At 39.7% G+C, this 27,127-nt stretch overlaps 1 protein-coding gene across 1 annotated transcript in view; it reads right to left on the bottom strand.

The window, feature by feature from the left end:
- The window catches only part of LOC138381522 (neuronal acetylcholine receptor subunit alpha-7-like), a 106,938-nt gene extending 87,803 nt beyond the window's left edge, over window positions 1–19,135 (bottom strand). The window contains 3 exon segments of the mRNA XM_069465816.1: window positions 18,700–18,839; window positions 18,992–19,064; window positions 19,067–19,135. Of these exon segments, the coding sequence (XP_069321917.1) occupies window positions 18,700–18,839; window positions 18,992–19,064; window positions 19,067–19,135 (282 nt within the window).
- Window positions 19,136–27,127: the final 7,992 nt, after the last annotated feature.

Genomic DNA, 27,127 nt, shown 5'->3' with positions numbered 1-27,127 from the left:
GTATACCACCTAGGTGTAGGTAAGTACACCCTTTGATGTTTGTACAATGATAAAATTGCCTAATGATGCATGTCTCTAGAGTGTTTTCCTGTGATGTGCGAGTTGTTCTAACAAATAATTAAACCAGAGGAGGTTTTAGGAAGTCCTGAATTTGTAAATAGCCAGGCAGAGGAGACTGGGCACCCCACTCATGGCTGGCATCTGAAATTAGGGCAGTGTCATTGGGGACTTTGCCCTTTAACTTATAGGACCTGATGCTACCTCCAGGTAAGGTAAGAATTGAGTTGGATTGCAGGATATCAGTGTTGGTGTCAGAGAATTGTTGACAAAAGGTAAATGTGAAAGAAAATACCAGTTTGACAGCTGTAGAACAAGCCTAGGCAACAACTAATTTATTTTCAAGCAGGAGAACAAAATGCTTCAAAAGACATCTCTAAGACCATATCAGATACAAATCTACATGTGTATGAATATAAAGAGAGAAAGTTACATATCTACCAGAGAATTTGGGGATGACACAGTGATTATTACATGAAAAATTCAACAACTGGTAAAACACAATAGCATTAACTCTAAGAAAAATAAATATAATAATAATCTACAACATGGCTCAGATGTGAACAGTAATTTCATATATTTTAATATAAACACTATACATTAGCCAAAAATAATGGTATACTTTCATCAGAAGCATTAAGAAAAGAAGGGAAAATGTGCTAATTATGTGTGGTGTGGAGGTGGAGAGTGAATGGAGAATTAAATCCTCACCTTCAGTGTTGGGAAGTCCTTAGATGTTGAACATAACTCTAAAGAAGAATGTGGCAACACAAGCATTTTATTCGGAGATATGGGTGTAAATCTCAAAGAAAGAGCTAAAAGAGTTAGAACTCGCTGTCTATGAGAAATGTAAACGGAAGCAGAAGTACAATGAGCCTCATGAGGCTATCTCAGTTTTTAAACTACAGGCAAGAATTATATTAATAAAAATAAGGCTTTTTAAAAGTATCACTAATCACAGGGGTACTGTGACATTACCATAGGAATTATTATTTTAAAGGGCAGGATGTAAGACATGTACGAGCTTTCCTGAGCTCATACAATTACTGAGGGGCTCATCTCATTTTTAAACGTGTTCTTACCATTTCAGGTCTTTTGTTTCTCTCTGAATTGTCCTAGTAGCAACCTATAACTAAGCAAGTGCTTTAGTATCATGGGAGCAATGAGAAGGGATCCAGAAGTCCCTCTATGAAAAGCATCCTTTGATATGGACCTTGAGCAATCTCAGGCTGTCCTTTCCATGCAGGATAAGTGCCTGGATTACTTTCCTCCCTGTTCTTCTGTTGCCACGGCCTGGCTTCCTCCCAGGTCAGGGCCTGATGAGGATGGAGCTCAGTGCCATTCACTCACTGCATGACTCCTGACGCAGGGGTTTATCCTGAGCCTACAGTGTTTGCAAGCTGTTATAGTCCCTCTGTGCATGGTGGCTCCACTATTACAAGCACAGCAATTTGAGCCAGCTTTGGCAACCAGTCATCAAAATAAAGAGAATAATGACTGCACATACGGCAGGGTTGCCACAAGGACTGAATGAGATAGCACGCTTGCTGCAGAACAGGGCATGGGCATAGGCTACTGCTGCCAATCGTCTCATCTTGCTCTGGCCCGCGATGTTCCCCAGATAGGCAGCTCTGCCTAGCCACCCTTGACGTGTGTGTTCATCCTGCAGCTACACACTCTGTCCTCCCCCTGGACTCTGACACCTGCTTCAATAGGCAGCAACACCTTCATGCCTCAGTAAGGCCCCCTCCTTCCCATGCTGGTTCCAGGTGGTTCCACGAGCCTCCAATAGACAAGATATGGTGCTGCATCCATCGTTAACATCCACCTGCTGTAGCTTTTCCCCATCTACCTATTTACCTATTTATTTATTTTTGAGTATTTCTGATCAAAGTCTACCTCTTGAAAGTGACATATAGCTGGCACTTTTTAAATGAAATCTGGAGTCCATTTCACAACATGGTGATTATGGATGAGACTGGGCTTGCTTCTGCAGTTGTAATGTGTTGCCTGTCTACCACAGTCTTCTGTCATGTTTTCTAAAACCATTTCTTAGTTTTACTGTATTGCTCAATTTTCTTTGTTCCATTATTCCTCTTCAAGGTTTGAAAATTTTATATCCTATTTTTATTCTTATTTACTATTTTTGAAAATATATAACTTATTTTTATATATGCCTTCATAAATCAGTATATAAACACATGTAATATACATATATATAGAACTGGTGTAAGTATATATACATATATAACTGATGTTTATATATGTGTATATATATAGATGATATAGATATAGAGACATTCTAAGATATTACAATGCATTTCTTCCCTGCTTTTTCTATCTCTGAAATACCCTACCTTCACCTCTCCAAGACTGTTTTTAGAGTGAGGTCTAAAATCTGGATTATAGATTGCTGTTGATATTTCAGGGACTGTTTGACAACTGACACTTAATTAGGCTTAATGCCAAATTTTCTGTACTCTTACCACTTGTATTCTTATACCCCACTTACTCTGCTTAGAGTTTGTTTTTGTTTTTGCATAACTGTAATACATTATTCTAGCAATTCTTTCAGATAATTTGTGGGTAGTAAAATTTTGAATCCTTGCATATTTTTTTTGCCTTTCTATTTGGCTTTGCAGAGATCTTAGAATAATATTTAATTAGTTTCTCATTTGAGCTTTGACATTATAGCGCTTTTATAACGTCCTATATAGTCCCCCCTTTTTTTTTCCTTATACTTGGTGTACCGGAATTAAAGTATGCAATGGGTCTTTTACATCTAAGTATTCATGTCTTCCTTCAATGCTAGAAGCATTTTTGAAAACAAAGCCCTTTCTCTATATTTGTACTTCCCATTCGCTCAGTTGTCTCTTTCTGGGATATCTATTAGACTCAAGTCAGAATGTCTTCCCATACCTACTGTCAGTTAGCGGTTTCCACTGAAGCACTCCTTAACAAAGGCAATCCCAGTCTGTGGTGGGAGATACACATAATGACACCTTATTTTATTTTTGTGACAGAAAACAGAAGAAGCTATTAAGGATCACGATGACCACAGCAAAAGGATGCAGGAGCCAATCTGACAATTCAAGCATCAGACAGAAAAATATTAATAACTACAATGGAGTAAAACACATCAAATAAAAAATCAGTAATTCAAAATGAAAATAAAATCTCATTGGTCACCTATTTAAATATCTTCGTGGCATAATACATTTTTTTAATGAACAAATAAACAAAAAGATCCTGAAAATAAAAAAAATACATAAAGAAGATCTGAGTTTAAGTCCCAAAATGTCCTCTGCCAAGCAATATGGTCATAATAATGTAGCCCCATCTCACGTGGTCATCAAAGAGACAAAACTAAGTGAAAGTTCCTTGAACATTTTACAAGTTATACATAGAGATGACGATATTTTAAGGCTCTTTTCAAATACAGACAGTGAGATATACACCCAAAGCTAACTATTAGTAGGGAAGATAGGCCCTGAATCCCAGCCCACTCCAGCTCTGCACCCACAGCCCTTTCCAGACTTCCTGGAAAATTTAACAATAAAGTCAGAAGTCTTGTTTTCCTCCAAATGAGTGGCATTTCTGAAATAGGTACAATCTTCCCAGTCCAGACAAACTTACACCATGTATCCCATTCTGTTGTTCATTTCCTCTATTTGAGACTAAGTTTCAAGCACTTTCAAAGTAATTAAATTGTTTAATTCTGTATGCTTTTCAAGTGATATTTGGAAAAATTCAGGAAGCTGTTTTGTACCGACACATCAATGACCAGCTGTTTCCTGCAGATGCAAAAACACCCCTGGGAAAGGAAAAATTTGCTGCCATGAATATTCCTTTTCAGTTTTTACTTTAATCCAATGCCCATAATTTTCCCTGTCAAAAACAATAAATATGCCATCTGTACATTGCTGTTTAATGCAAACCTGATGGTCACTGTCAAAGGATGGTCTGGGACCATGGAGTCTGCATTAATTGCTTCATGCACAGAACAGGGTGTTGGGTCCAAACGGCCCTGACTCTTTCAGTGAGAAAAGAGACAAATAGGAGCTGCACATCATCTTGAGCTGTGCAACATCCAGCCCCAGTGTACAGGAAGCTGAATGAAAGGCTCTGTTTACTGGGACCATCAGTCACTGCAGACCACTGCCTGGCCTAATGGCTGACAGAAAGGTTTCTGATACAGTTTTTATTTAATCTGGAGTTGTAAATCACCAGATCACTAATATAAAGAACAGGGAAGCCTCTAAGCCAGGTTTGGAGAGATCCTCCTGCTTGAAATATCTATATTCATCTATATATATACACACACACACACACACACACACATATATATATACATATCTCCTGACTTCAACATTTAATGAAAAATTTAAAAGTAACACTTTTCATTTTATTTTATAGACACACACACACACACATATATATATATATATCTCCTGACTTCCAACTGTCTATAGTATGAAGCCCTGAAAAATAACTACAAACATCTGAATGTCTTGTCTGAAAATACCAGGAGTCTATGGACATTTTCAATTTTATCAACATGTCTGTTATTCTGTTATTCTTTAATTTTCTTTTTTTTTTTTTAAGAGATGGGGTCTCACTATGTTTCAAAGGCTGCTGGATTCAAACTCTTGGTCTCAAGCCATACTCATGCCTCAGCTTCCCCAGTAGCTGGGACTACCGGCTTGTGCCACCACGCCCATCTCTTTAATTTTCATCAAGAAATTTGTTTGATCTTTAATCTACAGATATTTTAGGCAAATGTAAAATACTGTCTTAAATGATTCAGTCACAAATTTGCTGAGCAACAACATTTGATGAAAAATTTAAAAAGTAACACTTTTTATTTTGAAAGGAAAACCATGTAAAAAAGTTTTTTAATGCTTTATTCAAAAAGCATTTTATTTAAAGCTTTTGGCCAGTTGATTTTCAAAACCCATGGCATGTTTCATTTAATATATAAACTATGACTATAAAGTCAAAGTTTTTCAAGTTGACATACATAGTGTTCATTACCTAATTAAGGTCTGTCTTTAAAATTAGTGTAGAAAGGTTTTGATTTGCTAGGATACTTTGGGAAATTTTCTTTTGATTTTCCTTCAGAGTTAGATTATAAACATCAAAAACAAAACCAATACATATCTATCTCATTTATGTGCCACCAACCTTCATCATCAGACCCTGCTTTGAGGGACACACTGACATTCCTAATAAGCAAATTATCAAATGAAATCAGCAGGAAGCCATTGGCCTGAGACTGTCTCTGTACTTTGAGTCCCTAATTAACAAAGGCAACCTAACTTAGTAAGTAAACAAACTGAAACCTAACCTAGAGTATCACAGACAGCCAAGCCTCAGCCAATCACAGGCAGCCAACTTATCACACTATTCCAAATAAGGCAAGTGCCCAGCTACAGCCAATCAGATGACTCATATACTTTGTTTAGCATAAGAATATCCCTACAGAAAATACTTAAATAAAAGTATTTTAATCTTATTAGCAGTCTAGAGTATTTGATATTTTAATCAACTGAAGAACAGAAATATTAATATTTTGATCCACTGAAGAATAGAACTATTAATATAAGCAGGATATTAAAATAAGAGTGATAACCTGAAATAGAAGCCGTTAAAAGTATCTGTCTTAGGAAAATGAATGATGACGGGAAACCTGGGGCCAGGGTTGGGGGCTTCTCTTAAGCCCTTCCTTACTACTTACTGGCTCTGTAAACAATATGTGTCACATCAATATTTTTAAATATGAAAAATTTCCATAGCTCACATAGTTTTTTATAGAATACACTCATTCAATAATCGAAATATCCACTTGGGCATAGATACAGTGGATAATACAACGTCCAAATTTGATATAAGCTTAGCATCATACAGATATTACACTAACAACACATTTATTACTCTTGAAAAATAAAATTATTACTCAAGATTTCCAAAAGCTGCTTAAAAGTGATATATTTTAAACTATACACAAAAATAAATTCTAGGTGGATTATAAATATAAATATGAAAGGTAAAACACTAATAAAAAAAGCCTCTAAAACAACAACAAAAACAAAAAGCCCCTCAAAGAAAATGTAGGAAAATATCTTCGTGAACTTGAGAAAGGAAAAGACTTTTAAAATAAGCACTAAATATTTAGTGGGCCCCATTAAAATTAAGAATTTCAGTTCATCAAAAGATACTAATAATCTGTAAATATATTACATTTTAATTGCAAGTTTACAAAAGAGAAAAGAAAGAACATTTAAAAAGTAAAACAACAAGGCAAAGAGTCTGAGAAGATATCTGCAAAACATACAACTGATTGCTATTATTTGAACATTTGTCCCTCAAAAACTCATGTTGAAATTTAATTCTCACTGGGAGGGTACTGAGAGATGAGACCTTTAAGAGATGCGTAGGTCATGTGGGCTCCACTCTCATGATGGACTAATGCAGGAGTGGGTTTGCTATCTCAGGACTCGGTCCACCCTCCTTTTGTTCTCTTTCTCTCACCCTTTCTTTGCCTTTCTGCCATGTGATGTCTTCCACCATATTATGACACAGCAAGAAGGCCCTTGCTAGACGCTAGCACCTTGATATGAGACTTCCCAGCCCTCAGAACGATAAGAAAAAAAACTCCTATTTTTTTTATAAATTATCCAGTCTCAAGTATTCTGTTGTATCAGTACAAAACAATTTAAGATAATGACTAAGGTCTCATGTCTAAAATGTCCATAATGAAAAAAAAAAAAAAAAAAAAACCTCAAAGCCACAAGGAAAACATCAAACCAATGTAAAACAAAACAAAGAAAAAAAAGAGAGAGAAAAATAGGCAAGAGACATGAAAAGACACTTCCCAAAAGATCTTGAAATGGACAATTAAAACACAAAAATATCCTCAACCTTATTAGTAATCAGGGAACTGCTATTTAAAAATCACAAGGAAATATCACTCCACACCCACCAGAATAGTAAATTTAATAGACTGAAAATAGTAAGTGTTGGTGAGTATGTAGACCAACAAGAATTGTTGGTGGGAATGTTAATTGGTATAACCAATTTGAAAATTGTTTGGTATCATTTGGAAAAGTTAAAAACATGCCACCTTATGACCCAGCAATTTCACTTCGATATAAAGACCAGACAGAAATGCATATACCTGTGCTGAAAAGACAAGTACAATAAGAATATTAATGGTAGTCTGTTCTTCATAATGGACAAAATTTAGAAGTAATCAAAATATCCATCAACTTAATGTTAATAATAAATTCTATTATATTCATACAATAAAAATGAATAAGGTAGAGCTACAGGCAACAACTTGGGTGACTCACAAAAATAAAACTGAACAAAAAAGCCAGACCCAGAAGAATATATACTATGTGCTTAGGTGATTCCTCTTATATGAAGTTCCACAGAAACACAAAACTAAAGTAAGGCTAATAGATTTGCTTTGGAGGAGGGAAGAGCTGTGTTGGGTGGTGATACCTTAAGAGGGTTCACTTTGTGATAACTCAATGACTTGGTTTTGATATTGTGCCCATTTGTGAATATCCATTATATACTACTACAATTCAAAGTTTTAAAATAGGGTTGAAGAATAACTTCCAAAATTAAAAACTTGTATCTCCCTATGAGCTAGCCAATGTGTTAAAGGTTACTTCAAATGTCAATAAAACGTCCTAACAGAGAACAGTAACAAACTAATGTTTCCTGACTAGTGATTTCAATTGTGAATTTTATCCATTTGCACTTTATCAGATATACTCCGGCAATCAGTGAGCAGCTTTCACCTAATTTTCTTAATCTAAATCCCTGATCATAACATTCTATGTGTGAACTTCTTAAACAGGTACATTACATTAGAAACTCACTTCATAATTCTGCAATTTGAAACCAACTAGAGAGCCAGCCCTACATTTACCTTTGCTCCACAAATAAAGCAGACACATTCTCCATCCTCTCTTTGTTCTCTCCCTGGAGGAGAGACACCACTTCTTTTACCCAAGACAGGAATCTTTACGATTTGCTTTCAGTAATCCAAGAGTAAATTTCCCACTTTGGGAATCTTTCACAGGTGGCTTTCGTTAACCATGACAACTACAATTTCCTCCCCTCCTGGCCACTGCTACCTGCAGTTGAGATGGGTCAGCTCCTGCACCCAACAACCTGACTGAGCCTGTAGTCAGCCACACATCCAGGCCTTTCCCACAACTCATTCTTCTGCACTGATTTTTAACCTATAATAAAGGATTTTATATAATTCCTGTTTAGTTTCATGTTAGTTTCAGTCAATTATTTTTGGCTTGCTGGGAGCTGTGACTGAAGGCTTCTACTGTATCTTCAAGCTTGATACCTTGGGAACTTAATAAACGTATTATATGATGGCTTATCTGATATATTAAAAAATTCAATAAGGAGAGCTGATAACATGAGTGTGTGTATGTGCGTTTACACACATATAAATATGCACACATAAACACTATTTTACAATATTTTTGGAATTTTCTTCACTAAAATAGTTTATAGCTAATGTTGAATATAAGGAAATCACTGAAATTAAGAGCATAGGAATTGAAATTAGAAGATGCCAAATGGTTTCTTTTCTCTGAGGAGTGAAATACTACCTAATCCCAAATTTAAAGATAAATCAATAAGAGAGCAGACATTTTCATTGGCATTCCTCCATGACAAGACAATTTCTATTCCTTTAAACAGCATGTCAGGGATGAAACAGGAGCAGAGAGAAAGCTGAACCCTTTGGGAAATATCTTCAGTGGTCGCCTTGAAAGCAACATTTACAAGGATTCCTTTAGCAAAAATGCTTATAATTCTCAGTCTATAAAGATTAAAAGAATTTTGTAGGCTTATGTCCCAGAGCCATAAACATGTTTGGAAGGGATAAAATTCCTACCATAATAAATCTGTGTCAATTATAAAGGTGCACTGTTAACAAGTTTTTAATTGATATATATTAGTTGTACATATTTTGGGGGTACATGTGATATTTTGATACCTGTAGATGATATGTAATGATCGAATTAGGGTAATTTGATTATCCATCATCTCAAACATTTATCTTTTCTTTGTGTTGGGAACATTTTAAATCTTCTCTTCTAACTATTTTGAAATAGATAATAAATTATTGTTAACTATAATTGCCCTGCTGAACTCTCGATTACTACAACTTACTCCTTCTATCCAACTGTATTTTCGTATCCCTTTAACCACATCTTAATCCCCTCTCCCACCTTCTTTTCCTAGCCTCTGGTAACCACCACTCTACTCTCTACTTCCATGAGATCCACTTCTTTAGCACCCACGGATGAATGAGATAGTTGTTTTAATTTAGAATGATAAAAACTAGGTGGTTCTCACCAACCCTCCAATGAGAACAATTAGACATGAAAGCAAAAATTATGCGCTTGAAGGCGGCAGAGAGCAGTGAGGAATTAGGGAGACAAGATCCAGGAGGGGAGGGGAAGCACTGAGAGAATAAAAAGATTTGAGGTGACTTTTCCAGAGCCATGTGGTGATTCTTTCAAAAATGTCTAAGAGGCTAAACATTTGAGCAAAGCTTGACAGACTTAAGAGCCAGGGGGACAAAATAGGAGTTGGGGACTCATTAAAGAGAGAGAAGACTCCAGTAAACTCTATATTCATGCCCTGAATACATACGCAAGAATCAGAAATAGACCAGCCCTTATAGGGATGGAAGCTCATCTTCTCACGTTTTCAACCCCTAATCCAATTCAGGTAGCAATGTGTAGTTGCTGGCACCCACAGGTTGGTTTTTGGTCAGAAGAAAATATAAAATAGAGTAATAGGGTATTCTCAAGACTCTCAAATTATCTCTGCAATTTTTTCCATACATTGTCTGGAACAAACTACAAAACCAACCAGGCTGAGAAGGAGCACACGTCATGGGAAAGAAGAGCAAAAGGCAATCCACAATAAACACAAGGCCGGGCGCGGTGGCTCACGCCTGTAATCCTAGCACTCTGGGAGGCCGAGGTGGGCGGATCGTTTGAGCTCAGGAGTTCGAGACCAGCCTGAGCAAGAGCGAGACCCCATCTCTACTAAAAATAGAAAGAAATTATACGGACAGCTAAAAATATATATAGAAAAAAAATTAGCCGGGCATGGTGGCGCATGCCTGTGGTCCCAGCTGCTCGGGAGGCTGAGACAGGAGGATCGCTTGAGCTCAGGAGTTTGAGGTTGCTGTGAGCTAGGCTAACGCCATGGCACTCACTCTAGCCTGGGCAACAGAGTGAGACTCTGTCTCAAAAAAAAAAAAAAAAAAAAAAAAAAAAAAAAAAAAAAATCAAATCACAATAAACACAGAAGCACAAAATATCTTAAGAATGGAACTATCAGACAGGGGCTGCAAAATAATTCTTATTCAAACATTTGAGGAAATTTAGAATAAGCTTGAGATCTATAAAATAGAAGAAAAACCAAAAGCAAATTCTAAATCTAAAGTATGTAATATCTAAACTTTAAAAACATGTCAGTAAATGAGACTAACCACAGATAGCCACAGTGAGAAAATTCATGGACTGAATATAGGTCAACAGAAAACAGACTGAATGAATGAACCTTGAAGAGACCAAATAACGGATATTATAGAAAAAGGGTATGAGATTTATAAACAAAGCAGGCTTCTCAATCTCAGCATTACTGACATTTTGGGTCAGATAATTCTTTGTCATGGGGGGCCAGCCTGTGCATTGTAGGATGTTTAGCAGCATCCCTGGCCTCTTTCCAGTAAGTGTCAGCAGCACTTTTCTCTCCAAGTGAGGCAACTAAACTGTCTCAAGGCAATGCCAAATATCCCCTGGGAGACAAAACTGTCCATGGCTGAGAACCACTGGGATAAAGTTAAAGCTGTGGCAAGCATGTAATCAACAAGAGAAGGCAGAGAAAATGGAGCAGAAGCCATATTTGAAGAAATATTTGGCAACAATTTTCAAAAACTTATGAAAGAAACCAAGTAACAGATTCAATAAGCAGGTATGAATCCCAAATAGGTAAAACAAACAAACAGAAACCTATGATTCGCATAGTAAAACTGCTGAAAATCACAAAGAATACATTTTTAAATGGGCCAAAGAAAATATGAACAGAATACCCCCAAGGGAGCAGACAGTTGACCTCTTAAGAAGTCAGAAAACAATGGGGTGAGATGTTCAAAGTGCTGAAAGAACGTAACTGCCAACCCAGATTCTGTATTTCTGAACTATCACTCAAAAATGAATATAAATAAATTCTGAGACAAATAAATACGGAGAGATTGTGCTGAGACAGGGAACTGGCAGGTACTGCTTTGGGTATGGCAGTGCTGCAGCAACAGCACCTAACTGAGTCAGTAAGTCTCAAAGACAAAGTTTCAAACTGCCCCGATCAAAACAGGATGGTGCCAGGGCAAGTTCCAACTGGTTAGACCAAGATGGGGCTGGAACACCACCCCCTTCCCATGAATGTTCCTCCCCTTGTTTTAGCCTGTTGCTTAAATAGAAAGACAACAGGAACCAGGGGGCCAGTTCCCTTCTGCAGGGAGAGCCAGCCTCCACTCTGTCTTTAGAGTAGACTTTCTAGAGTTTCTGAATAAATCTCACTTTCACTTTATACTGTCAGCTCATTCCTTATTTCTTGCACGAAGCCAAGGACCCCCTTGGACTTCAAGTGGCTCCCAGCATTGGGAGTCACTTTCCTGTGTCAGTGCTACTTCCAGACCCACAGGAGAGAGAATGCTAATGAGGAGAAGGAAAATTATCTCAGATGGAAGTTAGCAGATGCAGGAAGGAATAAAAGTAACAAAAATGGTAAATATGAATACATCCAAAAGAATACTGACTATAGAAAACAATGATAATCTTAGGGAGTTTAGACTCTATTTACAGAAATACAATATTGACAATAACAGCACCTAAATTGGAATAATTGGGCAGAAAGAAATAAAACCGTCTTTCTCTGCAGATCACGTTATCTTCTATGTAGGAAATCCAAAAGAATACAAGGTTAATATATAAAAGTAAAGCACTTTCCTATATACCAACAATGAACAAGTGAAATTTGACATTAATAAAACTATTCAGCATCCCCAAAATTAAATAATTAAGTATAAATTGAATAAAATATATACAAGATGTATATAAGTAAAACAACAAAATTCTTATGAATATAAAAGATGAACTAAATAAATGAAGAAATATTCTGCATTCATGGATAGGAAAACTCAATTTTGTCAAGATGTCAGTTCTTCCCAACTTGATCTATAGATTCAATGCAATCCCAGTCAAATCCCAGCAAGTTATTTTTTGTGTATGGACAAACTGATTCTAAAGTTTGTAGAGAGAAGCAAAAGACCCAGAATAGTCAACACAACATTGAAGAAGAAAAAAGAAGTTGGAGGAGTGATACCATCCAACTTCAGGACTATACAGCTACCTTAATCAAGACGATGGTACTCATGCACGAATAGACACATAGATCAATGGAATAGAATATAGAGTCCAGAAATAGACCCATATATCTATAGTCAACTTATCTTCGACAAAGAAGCAAAAGCAATGCAATGGAGCAAAGACAGTCTTTTTAACAAATGGTGCTGCAAAATCTGGACATCCACATGCAAAAAAATAAATGTAGACTTTACATCCTTCACAAAAATTAACTCAAAATAGATCACAGATGTAAATGCAAAACACAAAATTATAAAAATCCTATAAGATAACAAAGTAAAAAACTTAGATGACTCTGGGTATGGTAATGACTTTTTAGACACAGTACCAGAGGCACAATCTATGAAACAAAGAATTGGTAAGATGGACTTCATTTAAGTTAAAATCTTATGATCTGTGAAAGACAGTGTCAAGAGAATGAGAAAAACTATAAACTAGGAGAAAATATTTGCAAAAGGCATATTTGATAAAGGGCTGTTATCAAAAACACACAAAAAACTCTTAAAACTCAACAACAAAAAAGCACTTAAAAAACAGGAACAAAGACTTTACAGACGCTTTTCAAAGAAGATATACAATTGGCACATAAGCATATGAAGAAATGCTCCACATCATATGTCAATAGGGAAATGCAAATTAAAACAATGAAATGCCACTACACCCTTACTTGAATGGCCCAAATCCAGAACACTGGCAACACCAATGTTAGTGAAGATGTAGAGCAACAGAAACTTTCATTTATTGCTTATGGGAATACAAAATGGTACATCTACTTTGGAAGACAGTCTGAGATTTTCTTATAAAATCAAACATACTCTTCCCATATGAACCATCAAGTGCCCTCCTTGGTATTTACCCTAAGGATTGACACCTTATATCCACATAAAAATCTGTACAGGATGTTTATAGCAGCTTTATTCATAATTGTCAAAATTTGGAAGTCACCAAGATGTCCTTAGTAGGTGAATGCAAAACTGTGCTACATCCAGACAATGGAATATTACTAGGTACTTAAAAGAAATAAGCTATCAAGCCATGAAAAAACATGGAGAAAGCATAAATGCATATTACTAAGTAAAAGAAGAAAATCTGAAAAGGCTGCACACTTATTCCAACTATCTGATATTCTGGAAGAGGTAAAACTATGGAGACAATAAAAAGATCAGTGGTTGCCAGGGATTGTGGTGGGGGTAGGAATGAAAAGGTGGAGCACAGAGGATTTCTACAAGGATTTCTATTTAGTATCTGTATGATACTAAAACAATGAATACATTCCATTACACACTTGCCCAAACCCACTTATTTTACACCACCAAGAGGGGATCCTAATGTAAATTATGGACTTTGGGTAATTGTGATGTGTCAATGTAGGTTCATCCATTGTAACAAATAATACTACTCTGGTGGGGAATGTTGATAATGGGGGAGACTGTGCTTGTATGAGGGCAGACAGTATATGACAAATCTCTGTACCTTCCTCTTAAGTTTGCTTGTGAACCTAAAATTGCTTGAAGTAAGTAAAGTCTTAAAAAATTATGAAGACAAATATCTGATTTTACATTGAGCATTTCTTTTTACAATGGATATTCAGTGTGTAATTTTTATAATTAATATTTGATAATATTTAGTTGGAGTGGTAGAATTTTAAATAGTGACTAATAAATGTAAATTCATAAATCTAGTGAATCTAAGCTGAGGGCCACCAAAGAGATTTCAGATAATACACAAGCCCTTAGGATACTGGGGTCTACAACTATGCCTGCAATCTTCAGTAGCAAACCCTAAATATGTGACCACTTAGCTTTATTGTCTTGTGACTAGAGCTTCCAAAAAGTTGAATTCTGCATTTCAAAATCTATAAAATACAAAAAATCATTCTTGCATAATTATGTGTTTTATATTTGTGTATAATTATGTGTTGATTCATATTATTTATTTTAATCACCTTGCCTTCTGGACAAGCTTTCATAACCATGCACTTTTATTTTATGCAAATAAACACTTAGAATGGCCTTTATATGTATGTGCCCAGGTGACTGACTAAATAGAACAAATAAAGGAGAACTATTATGGAAACTTGGCAGATTAGAACCATACATATGCATCACTTCAAAATGATTTCTCATGTATTATCTCATTCCCAGCCCAGTTACAAGCCCAGGAAGTAAATTAATAATCACCATAAGTCAGAGTATTCATTTAGGAATAATTTAGGCACTGTCACTTTACAAATTTATCAGTGTATATGCATGATGTTTATATACACAGTTATATATCATAGACAGTATATCCAAAACTTCTCTTGAATCTGTCCTTTTCTCCTCATTCTCACAGGGGCAATCCTAGTTTTGACCTCCTTCTCCCTTACCCACATCTTCTCTCCTCTCTACCCTATCCCACACTGCTATCAGCATCCTCTACCTAAACACAGATCTAGTTACTTCTCTCCCCTGCATAAAAATCCACCATACTTTCCCACTCTCTACCTGCTGTTTCACCAAGGGGCCTGCTGAAAAGTTAGAACAGCCCATAGCAGGTGAAGACATTCCTTAAATGCCACGTTTTGTCTTTAATATGCATGCACATTTTTTCATTCTAATCCATAATTTATACTTGTTGGATTTAATATGAATATCATGGTTTGGATTGTTTCCACATCTAGGACAGTATGCAATGGCAAGCTGGTCTTGCAGCTTCACAAAACCCCTGGAATACTGCCTCCTCCTCAAGCCATCAGAGATGCCCAGACTAAGGCCAGATAAAATGAGAACTCTGCAGAGACACTCAGGATACTTCACATACTGCACCTCTACTGTCCCAGACTCATCTAGCACCTCCTACCAAAGAAAAATCACAGCCTGCACCTGGTAAGGTGTGCTCCTAGATCATAATTCTTACAAAATGGTCTGTAAAACTACCAGTTAATACTATATCCTTCTTTTAGAACTTCTCAATAAACATAAAACTTTAAATTTTCAGACAAATCTTGCAGCAAAACCTGTGGTAAAGACAGCAGGGAGCCAGAGTCCCACACAACACACCCTGTACTTGTCCACCATGCTTTCAAACTTTCCTCACCCTGTTACCACTACCTGGAAAGCCTTTCCTACTTTCTTCAACCAGCAAAATTTTTCTCACTTTTAGAACTCTAACTACCTCCTCTTTGAAACAACTGTCAGCCACCCTGGTTGGAAGTAACGTTTTCCCTCTGTAGATCTGCAGTACTTTGTATAGATATTACGTTAAATTTCATCACAAGTAGTAATCTTGGATTTACTTATTAGTCCCCTAGCCAGATCATGAGAGCTCTGAAAGAAGAAACAATCTCTTATTCTGTAAATTCTCAGAATCTATCACGTCTACAACAGGAGCTCAACAAGTACGTGTGGAATAAATTGAGGAAAGAGTAAATGATCTTTCATGAAAATAAAATATGTAGTATTATATGCCATATTCCTATCACTCCAGTCAGAAAATCTATGCTGACAAAAAAGAAAACAATGACAAGATTTGGGAGCAGAAAAAACAACAGCTATGGTCTCTAGAACAGCCTAGTCAAAATGGACAAATATGTAAAGAGACTCTATACCAGCAAAAATGTTGCCACACAAATCCTTTATGAGAACCACTGTGTCTCTGTCCAGAGTGCTGAGATTCCTGCTGGAAAGACTTGGCTCTGCTTCAAAAGCAGGCAGAGCCAAGTCAGGCTGGAACACAAATGTTTGCATATTTCGTTATGTCTGATACAGAGGCTTCCTTTCACCCAGGATCTCAGGATAGTCATATTTAATCAGTTACAGTCCAGACAGTTTAAATAAATTAAGCGGACTTTGTTCTGCAGAAGTTACCAAGTCTAAAGGAGGCAGCAGAAGCAGGACAAAGGACTTGTGAGTAAGATGGGGGTCTCCCTCACAGCCCTGCCTCTAATCACTAAGTGACCCTGCGCAAGCAATCACGCCTTCCTAGGCACAGACTTCCTGATTTTTTAGTTGAGTAGCTACATAATTAAGATGGAGCAAACCTTCAATAAATCATCAGTGTGTGGCAAGCACTTTCTCTTATTTAATCCTTTCAAAATCCTGTGAAGTAGGTATTATTATTTTCATTTAACACATGAGAAAACAGGGCTTAGAAAGGTAAAGTCATTTGCTCAAGGCCACTTCATGAACACACAGCACTGCCTGGCTGGGAAGTTCGGTGTGTTCACAGCTAGCTCCAATGGTTAAGGTGAGACAGAGATTTTCGCCCATTCCGGCCTCCCAGGAGGCTGCTGAGAGCCTTCTTCACATGTGTCTATAACACTGGAATGCCCATGACACTCAGTGCTCATGATTTGTTACTTTTTTTATGTTTCTAAAGTGTTAAGTTTTTTTTTAATTTCTACATCGTGTAACACTCATGCCTAAATTTCTAAGACTCAAAATTCCTCATATTAACCAGGTGCCTTAACTAAAAGAGGCAGAAGTGCCCAAAACAAAAGCTTGCCACTTCTCCATGAGTGGTCTCTTCTGCAAAGGGGCTGTCATAGCCTTAGCAGCCTGCTATGCTCGCTCACTCCTGCTCCCCAGCTGAGCTATTACTGCATCATCACCCCTAACCCAGCCAGCCAGCCAGCCAGCAGAAGGACCGCCTCCCATGAGAAGCACCTGTGGAGCAGGCAGGCACAGCGTGGCTGGAGCTGACCCTGAGCAAGTGGGAGCAGAGGGGGCTGATGTCCCTTTCTCACCCTATCATGTGCCTCCTGTGGGGTGTGGTAGCTCAGCTGCCTGGTCCTTTCTCACGTGGTTTTTGTATAAAAATGACCAAAGTTATGTTTAGCTTTGAGGTCTCTTAAAGTTGTCTCCACATTCTTTAGTTCATCACAACCACCAATGAAGTACTACAGTGTCTATTTTATTAAATGGAAAGCCAAGGCTCAGGCTGCTTAAGAAACTAACCTAAGATGAACCATCCAGAAACTGGCAAAGCCAGAACCCACCAAGGATCCCAAGTACAAATCCTCAGCTCCTTGAAGTAACAGAGGAGCTGCTCTGGAAACACCTGTCTTCCCCTACAGCTCTCCTCTCATGATAACTTGGTCACTTCATCACATACGCATTCAGCATTTTAAAGCATGATTCTGTCTGTAGGAGGAAACACACATTTGAGGCAGGTGTAACGTTGGAAAGGAAGCTATTCATCACAGCAATTTTAACCAGGTTAAGTGATAGCACATGCATAGACATGGCAGTGTGGGTAACTATTTGTACGATTATGAAGTATCACCTGTCATCTTACTCCACTTACTTAAACCCAGCTGGTGTCTCTTAGCACTTCCTAATTGGGATTGTGGCTATCGTCTCACCTCTTTCCTGCCATGTTCTTCCCTCCTGAGGAACAGCATTAGTCCTTTGCCCCACCTTCCCCCACACTCAAACCCATTTATAATGAATTAAATTCTTTTGCAAAGTATTTGTATTGTATAAAGAACATACAGTTGAAAACTGACTATCCAAAGCAATCTAGAGAAACAAATGACAAGTTCACACTGATTCCCCAACTGAAGTGGGCACTACTGAGGCCGCAAGACAAGAGGCCCACAGAGCTGGCAGCTGCCCGAAGAGACTGGCAAGGCTATCTCTGGCGTGGAGTCCTCGGAGGAGCAAAAGGCATAGCAAGTCCATTACTGGGATGTGGGGGTGTCCCAACGCCCACAGCCGGCCCTCTACTCTCTGCCTGGGCACACCCACCAGCCGCAAAGCCCAGGGCCAGGCCCCTAGCCAAAGAAGTTACATGACAGGGGCTGCAGAAAAGTCTAGAAGTGGTTAAACTGACACAGAATGCTGGACTGCATGTCAACACTTAACACTGTAAAGGGAGACTAAACATTCTCACCCCGTTCTTGCGGCTGATTTTAGACTTAGGGTGCTTTCCCCTGAGTTTCTAAGTTGGGGGAAAGGCAGGACCCAAGTACCCACGTACAGGTGGCCAGGGCGAGGGAACAATCCTCACCAAGTCCCTCCTCGGCGGGCGGGGAGACGGAGGCAGAAGGCGACCCAGGACAGGTCAGAGCACGCCCTGCCTCGCCAGGGGCCAGCTAGGGTGTCGGCTACCTGACACTTTCACAGCCCTGGGAGCCCCGGGCGGGGAGAGGGCAGCCCTGCCGCCGGCCGGGACTCACCACGTCCATGATCTGCAGGAGGCTCAGGGAGAAGTAGACAGTGAGCGGCTGCGAGTCATTGGCCACGGGCCTCTCCAAGGGGTTGTAGTTCTTGATCAGCTCCTTGTAGAGCTTCCTCTGGAACTCGCCTTGCAGGGACACTTAAGGAGAGGAGACGCGGGGAGGCTGCTCAGGGAAGGCCAGTGGGGAGATGCCCACGTCCCTGCCCGCGACCCCCGCCGCCCACCCAGCACCGCCCAGACAAGCAGCCCAGCAGCGCCCCGCGGCCCCTCGCGGGCGGGGAGACCCCAACCTGGCCCAGGCGCGGGACGCACAAAGCCGCCCGGGGTGCGCCGGGGATCCCACGGAGGAGCGGAGGGCGGGGAGCCGCGGCCGCTTTACCGTGCAGGAGCGACGCGGCCAGCGCCAGCCAGACGCCTCCCGCCGAGCGGCGCATGTTGAATCCCGGAGCTGCCGCGGGCGGCGCGCCCCGCGTCTCGGCTGTCTGCCGGGCCTGCGCCTGCGGCCGCGGAACCGCCTCACGCGCCTTTAAAGAGCCGAGCGCGCCCCCGCCCCGCCCGCCCCCGCGCGCATCTCCACGTGACGAGCCCCGTCCCCACCCCCTCCCGCGAGGGCTGGTCGTCTCCGCTGCCGCCCGAGGAACCGCTGCCTGCGGGGGCGAGCGGGAGGTACAACCCGGTGGTGGGAGCTGTCCCTCCGCCTCTAGCCATGCCAGGAGCTGTCCAAGGCCCGCTCTGCCTTTCCCTTCGGTCCTTTGTCCCCTCTCCACCCCCTCATACTCTCAGCTAGAAGCTGCGCGGGGCAGTAGGCAGACAGTCCAGGCGATTCTGGGGTCCAGTCTTCCAGGACTCCGTCCCCCACTCCAGCAAACGGATGGCAGCGATCCGGAACTGGGCGTCACTAGCTAGAGTCGGTCTGGCTTCTGGAAGTGCTGGGGGCATTCTGTCGGGGAGGAGAGATGGTGCGAAAGTGTGTTAGGGGATTCGCAGTAGGTACCCTAATGCATGTCTCATTCTCTGTTAAAAGAGATTCAAAAGTAAACTCCCAACTCCTTGCTGGAAGGACAGCCAAAACTTGGTGTTCTTATCTAGGCCTTTTTGAGCGCAGTGGAGTTGATGGGAAGGGGAAGCTCAAAAAACAACAGCTCCAGGGAGGTCCAGGGAGTGCAGTGTGGAGAGACTTCTTGGTGTTGAAGAGGAGGCGGGATTCTGGAAAAAGGAAGGAAAGGAGGGAGCAGCTTCAAGAGTAACTGAAAGCTCTGTCCCATTTGCTCCTAGAAGTGGGCTCCAGAAAGCCCAGGACAGTAAGGCTTGGGCTCCCTGCGTCCCTATAGGGGGCGCTATCGCCCGCCTTCCTGCAGACCTCAAAGCATGCGAGCTACACCTGTTCAACTCCTGTGGGCCTGGCATTGCACGTTTCTGAACTGCCTGAAACACAGGATTCTTGTACAACATGAAGAACGAGGGAAAGGCTCACCAAAAGGCGACTGAGCTTGAACGTACCCCAGTCACAGGAATGGGGGACTGAGCCTAAGTTATTTAATTTGGAAGAATGGTGAAATGCAATGCCGTTGAAATGAAGTGTCTTGAAGCAAATTCATTCGTGTTAACGGACACTTGTATAAAGAAATTATAAGTATAGGATTTGATAACTGTATTAAGAGCCTAGAAGAAGGAAGATTAACTCTTTCTTGAGAAGGGTTCATACAAGAGGTGACAACTGACCTCTCTCCTCAAAGGAGAGCAGATGTTCTGCCAGGGAAGGGGGCAGCCTGGCGAGCAGACCAGCGTGTGCTTAGCTGCATCTGGCTCGTGAGTCCCCACACCCTCTCCAGCACTCCAGACACCACAAAGCAGGCCCTTGGTGAAGGAATGAGCTACAGGGCATTGTCCGCTAGCAAAGGGAGAATGAGAGAGGGGAAATAAAACCAAGTAACAGAATAAAGGAAGCTCATGAGGCATCAGATGAAAGATTCTCACTGGCACGCTGCCTCCACTGGTCATGTGAATGTTGGCATTCACTCTCCTGTGCACTTGCCCAGAGCGCCTAAGAGCCTGCCTTCCATCTCGAAGGGCCATGAGCCCATGGGGCCAAGGGGGAATTTTTTTTTCTGGAGTATAGCCAGTGGGATCATGTTCCTAAAACCAGAACTGCTTCCTTACCTCCACTACACCCCATAATATTAGAAACCTAGAAATAAACTATTTTCAGGTAGGACAAGTAGTCAATAAGTATTTATTTATCCCCTGTTATCAGCTAGCTAGGCACTTCGAGGACCTACAAGCACAGTCTACTCACTGAGTTTATAATTTAGAAGTGCTGTGCATGTGGAAAACTAAATTCCAGTCTCCACTGTGCCATTAAGTAGGTAAGTGAATTTGGCTGTGTTCACTCCTATCTATGGGACTCAGGGTTTTCGTTTGTAAAATGAAGAAAGGAGTAGGAAATTTCCCAGAATAGAGCTGACTGAGCTATACTGGTCCCATCTTCACTCCCATTTCCAATATAAGGAAATGGTAAGTGAAATATAACAGAAAATTAACACATACCTGACCATACCAAAAATATGGAATCTAAGGATAAGAGTCTGAAATTTTAACACATTCCAGGGAGGCAAGCTGACTTTGGACTGTGGGCCTATGGAAGGTGGGAAACTGGAACAAAGAGGGCCACATAAATCCAGAGACTGGAAAAATTTCCCCTTATATGGAAAAGAACAGAAAACCACAGCCATTACCCAGGGAAGAGAGAGAAAGCATGTTTTTTGCTTGGACTCTGGATTGGGAAAAAAAGGTAATTATACATTTAAAAATCCAAAAGTGCATTAGGCTTAGTTGTGGAGTCCAAATGTATACTACTCACATGGTTTAGAATTCACAAATTCCTCTGGAGGAAGACTTTTTAACTTTACACACGTGGGACTCCAAAAAGGAAAAATCACAAGGTTTACGAACATAAGTTCAAAATAAAAAATACAAAACATTCAAGGAAACAAACTATACATCACAGGAGGCAATAGTCAATAGTAAGGGAAGTTCTGAGGGCAGAATAAAAAGGAAAATGTGTGCCCCACAATTTAGGATAATAAGATAATCTGAAAAAAACTATAAAATTAGTATGTTTAAAATGCTAAAGTTATTGGGCATGGTGGATAAGGTCAGCCGCAGTGATAACCCTCAATTCTCATTGGCTTAACTCTGCCAAAGTTTATTGCTCTCTCACGCCATAATCAAAAAGGTCAAGTGACTCTCCTGGGTGGCTGCCCTCCTCACCAGGTCTTTCTGGGACACAAGATCCTTTCATCAAATGAACAGTGAATACGATATGAGGCAAAAGCAATATGCAAAGAATTCTGAGAACTTTTCAATAGTGATAAAAGACATCAAACCAGATTCACTTTATCATGGATTTGATTAACCGCTGGATTTAATTTCTTAGTAGATTTTAGAGAAATTTATGTATGCATATACTTATATATTATATATAAAGATATTTATTATAAGATTATATATATAATTTATTATAAGGAATGACTCACACGATTATGGAGACTGAAAAGTCCCAAGACCTGCAGATGAGTCAGCAAGCTGGGGACCCAGGAGAACCGATGGTGTAGTTCCAGTCCGAGTCTAAAGGCCTAAGGATGAGGAAGGCTGATGGTATAGCTTCAGTCTGAAGGCCGGCAGGTTTGAGACCCAGGAAAGGCCGATGTTTCAGTTTATCTGAAGGGAGGAAAAAGCTGATGTTCCAGCTTGAAGGCCGTCAGACGGAGGGAATTTTCTCTTTCTCAGGGGAGGATCAGCCCTTTCCTTCTATTCAGGTCACCACCCAAAATACAGAAATAGTCAGAGTAATATTAACCAAATATCTGGCCCACCTGTGGTCCAGCCGACACATAAAGTTACCCATCACAATATCCAGTGGAAGTATGTACGCGTGTTCCCCAAAAGACATGTTCAAAAATGTTCATTGCAGCGGTGTCCATAATAGCTTCACACTGGAAATAACTGAGTGTCCATCTATAGTAAATGCTGTGGTGTCTACTGCAATAAGATACCACGTGACAGTTTGGAAGCACAAACTAAAGCTGCATCTAACATGATGGATGGCTCTCTCAAACATAACATTGAGGGGGGAAAGCCAGGCTCGAAGGAATACGTACTATAAGATTTGATACATAGAAGTACAAAAACATTCATACCTAATCTCCAGTGTTAGAAGTAACCGTTAGGGAGTGGTGACAATAACTGGAAAAAATCTTACTACTTGCAGCTAATATAGCTTCAATGCTGCTAATATTAGGTCCTATGAAGAATGCTGGTATTTATGTTTTAGCTGCTGTAGTCTGTGGTTCCAACATCAGGCTGGTTTTCCAAGCCTTTCTACTGAAAGTAGAAATCGAATAGTACTCGAATAGTACTCTATTCGAATCTGTCCTGGATCTGTCACACAGTGGTCGGTTAGGAACATGAGAACGGGTCTACTGGTTGTGTCCATTCTCAAAGTCTTTAGTAGGTGGATTTTGATCAGATCCATGAATGTACAGGTCAAAGGTGAGTCCAGGAGCTGATAAACAGCTCTATGGGGTCACTTTCCTGAGCTCACTCTCTGCTGTCTCTCCAGTACTGTCTGGTTCCCTGAAGTTCACTTTTTCAGTCCTCTGCTCAGAAACTGCCTAGTTTCATGATTATACCTGATACCAGGCCCATGCCGTGCACAGCGGAAAGAAAAATAAAAACACCTGTGATGAATTCTTCCCTCTTGGAGCTGTAGCTGCATTGAAAGCTAAAGGAAGATTTCCTCTCTCAGACACTTAGCTCCTGCAGTTTTCCACTGATGGCTGCTCCTGCTCTTGCTGCTACCCCTGTAACACAATTGCCTAGGGCAAGGGTGCAGAAATTGAGAAAATGGACAGGAAAAAAATGGAGCTTTCCCCTCACTCTCTCTGCATTCCTCTTTTCTGGTCTTGGAGCATGAGCTGGAGGGTTTCTGTTGTTTCCCTATCCGCACCAGAGTGTTCAATTCTGGTTTTCAATTGCATCCAATTTGGTCTGGGAAATATGCAAGGAAAAAAAACGTAAACTCACCAGCAGTTTACTCATACTCTGAACTCTGATGGTTTACGCTGCTCTGCCTATTGATATTTACTTTGCAGAATGCCCGAATTGCTGCCTGTGTATGCTGTTTGGGTTTGTGTGGATAGCTGTGTTCCCTGGGACAGGAAGGTGTGTTTACTCCACCTTCCCTGGAACTGGGTCTTGAAAGTTACTTTTACACCTACTATTTATTTAAAGTTACTAATATAATTTGTATAGGCAATAATTTAGTTAATTTTATCAACATGTTTCTTAATTCACTCTCCTTCCTTTTATTTTTCCTATAAACATACATCTTTACTATTTATTTTAGTGAGTGCCTTTGTGTAGTAACCTTGTCGATAGTCATCTATAAATGTCTCCATTTTCTATTCAAATTGTGAATTTTTTTATTGTCAAAGTAATATAAATACAGAAAACAGTTTAGATCAAATGTACCATTTAAAGATTTATAATAAGATGAATGTCCTTTTGACCCCATCCATAAATCAGAAAGAACTTGGCAGCGACCCCCAAAAGGCTCAGGCCACCCCAGAAGGCAAGCACCACCCTCCCCTAACAAGACTTAACAACTGCTTTAGCTGTTATGGAAATCCTCTTGTTATTTTTCATTATTGTTTTATTACCTATGTGAGGAGCCCTAAGCACTATAGTTTAGGTTAGCTCGATTTTTAAAAATATGTCTGTTATCCCTCTGTATCTTTTTAAACTTAAAAGATTTTTTCTTGAACAAACCAATCTTGTAAAGTCAAGATTCTGGTGATTGCATTCCCAAGGTAGAGTTTGACAATTTCCCTTGTCCTCTATTTTCCTGCAAATTAGTTATTGAATCTATAAACTCGATCTGATTCAGATTTCACTTTGGGAGGAAGATTACTCCATTGGCACTGTTGTGTTCATTGTCAAGAGGCACTTGTCCTTCTTTTTTTGTGATTGACAGCCATAGATTCTTAGCTGGCAATGCTTAGATCTTTCATTTGTAGGTGTCACAAAATGGCATGGTGTTGCTCCCATTCTATCATTCCTTCCTCCTTTAAATTTATCCCCCATCTGCCATTTAGCTTCTGAGCAGTAGTTTGCATATGAAAGGCAGTACTGATGTTCACTTTATTTATGAGATTTCAAAATAAAGAACTGGTCCCTTAGTATCCTATAATGTTAACTAATCAGGCCTCTGTGTGTGTGTGTGTGTGTGTGTGTGTGTGTGTGTGTGTATCCATGCAGAACTCCAACTTCAGATAGCATAATTCACAAGGGTCCCAGCTATGGAACTATGAAATCCATCCCCCTGCTTGTGCAGAGTCCTGCCTTAGACAACCTGCTTGTTGCTCCTGGGAGATGCTGAACTACCCTGACAACCAGCTCAGGCTCCAGGGCTCCCAATGCCCTTGCTGAACCTTCCTTCATGGCAGTCCTAGGACTCTTCCACCCAACCTTTCTCCCTGTTTCCTTCACTTAGGATGAGACATAGGCTGCAGTCTGAGAGCTCTCCTAGACTTCTCTGGCTGGCTTCCTATGTTCCCCTACATGGTCATTTCCTCCAATAAAACCCTTGCACATTTAATTCTATCTGGTGGGTCTGGACTAACACTGTGTATCATTATGAACTCACAGATTCACACCTACTGGGTGGGTTTTGATTATAGTCACTATCCTTTCTGGCACTCACTTTGCCCCATCTTTTGGTGAGTGCTCTGTTCTTTAGGTTGACTCCCAAGTTGCTTTAGCACAACCCTACTAGTCTTAGTTGATGCCCTAGCTCTCTGTGACAAGGTGAGATTCTGAGCTCTTCTGTTCATCTTGTACATTTCCTGCCCCAGACCAAGAATCAGCCATTTCAACCTTTTCTCTAAGAAACTCTGCTACCTTTTCATTCTAAATGTTATTTTAGGCCTCTTCAGTGGACAGATTTGGGTTATCTGTCTATGACAAAATATTTCATGAGTTCAAATTCAGAATTGCAGAGTGCTTACGTAAGCTTTTCTATTTTACACTTGCAAATCCTAAATACCCTGGTTCTAAAGGCCCTGGGGATAATCAAGTTTGAATCACACATATATTGCTTATTTGCTTCTCTCACATTACAAGCAAAACAGAATAGCAATAACGACATTGTCACCAAAGTAATTACTGAAAAACACTTAAAAATTGTTTTTGCATATGCTTTTTCCATTTTCTCTTCCCCTTTCTGAAAAGTTCTACCATATGTCAGTCGTCAAAGCATGTATCTATTACATGGCATACTCTCCCTCATGTCTCATATTTAGTATTAGTTCTATATAGAAATATATGTCTAATGCTCATCACCAGTATTTATGGCAGTGTCTCTCCAGTAATATTATCTAAACCTCATTCTCAGTACATTCCTGAGAAAGAGCTCGTGGAAAATAGTCCCTAAATCTTTGCATATTGATGACAGTTTGTTCTCTTTGCACTTGAAAGTCAGTGTGCCTGGATACAAAATCCTTGGCTCATTTTTAAAAAATTTGAGGATCTTTAAATACATTATTTCTTTTCTTCTGGCACAAAGTGCTGCTCTTGAAAGGTCTGATGATAATCTAATTTTCTTTTTGTTTTATGTCACTTTTTTCTATTTTCTTTTTTTTCCTGAATATCTGAAGGACATTTTTCTTTTTCTTTAAAGTATAAACTTTATGTGTTTTGGTGTCAGTTGTTATGGGTGGACTTTCCCAGGTAATCAGTAGACCCTTTCATTCTATTGTTTCAACTCTCTTGTTTTAAAAGATTTAAAAAAAAAAAAAAATTACCATCCTTAGTATTTGTTTTATTTTATTTCCTTGTTTTGGATTTCTTCTTTGATCTGCATGTTGGGAGTGGTAGTCTTTTATTTAATCACTTTCACTCAAATCTCTTACATATCTTCTTTTTAATTTTTTTTAAAAATTATCATCCTCTTCTTCCACTTTTTAAAAAATATTACCTGTCATAATTATTTGGATTTGTGTGTGTTTGTTTATAAAAACTTTCCCCTGAATTCTATTGTTTAATTCACCTTGTTCTCTTGTCCTTTGTATCCATTTTCTTAATAAATTATTTAAAATAGTAAGATAGAGATTTCATCTGTTGGTATGTTATTAATCCTTTCATCAGGATGCCTTTCTGGCAAGCATTTAACTTCTTTTTCCTAAAATCTTTGTATGCCTTTGACACTTTCCTGCGACTGATTTTACATGAAATTAATTCTTCTAAATTTCCAGAATGGAGGCATGGTTTGTTTCCAAGGTTTTCTCACAGCACAGCTCTCGAGTACTGTGGTAGCTTTGTTAACGTGTCTACTTGACAAGGCCAAACTGTTTCTCGGAACCCTGTGT

The sequence above is a fragment of the Eulemur rufifrons genome, chromosome 3, assembly GCF_041146395.1.
Source record: "Eulemur rufifrons isolate Redbay chromosome 3, OSU_ERuf_1, whole genome shotgun sequence".
Taxonomy (NCBI): Eukaryota; Metazoa; Chordata; class Mammalia; order Primates; family Lemuridae; genus Eulemur; species Eulemur rufifrons.
Note: the sequence above shows the minus strand (reverse complement) of the source record. Positions and strands in the feature narration are given on the sequence as shown.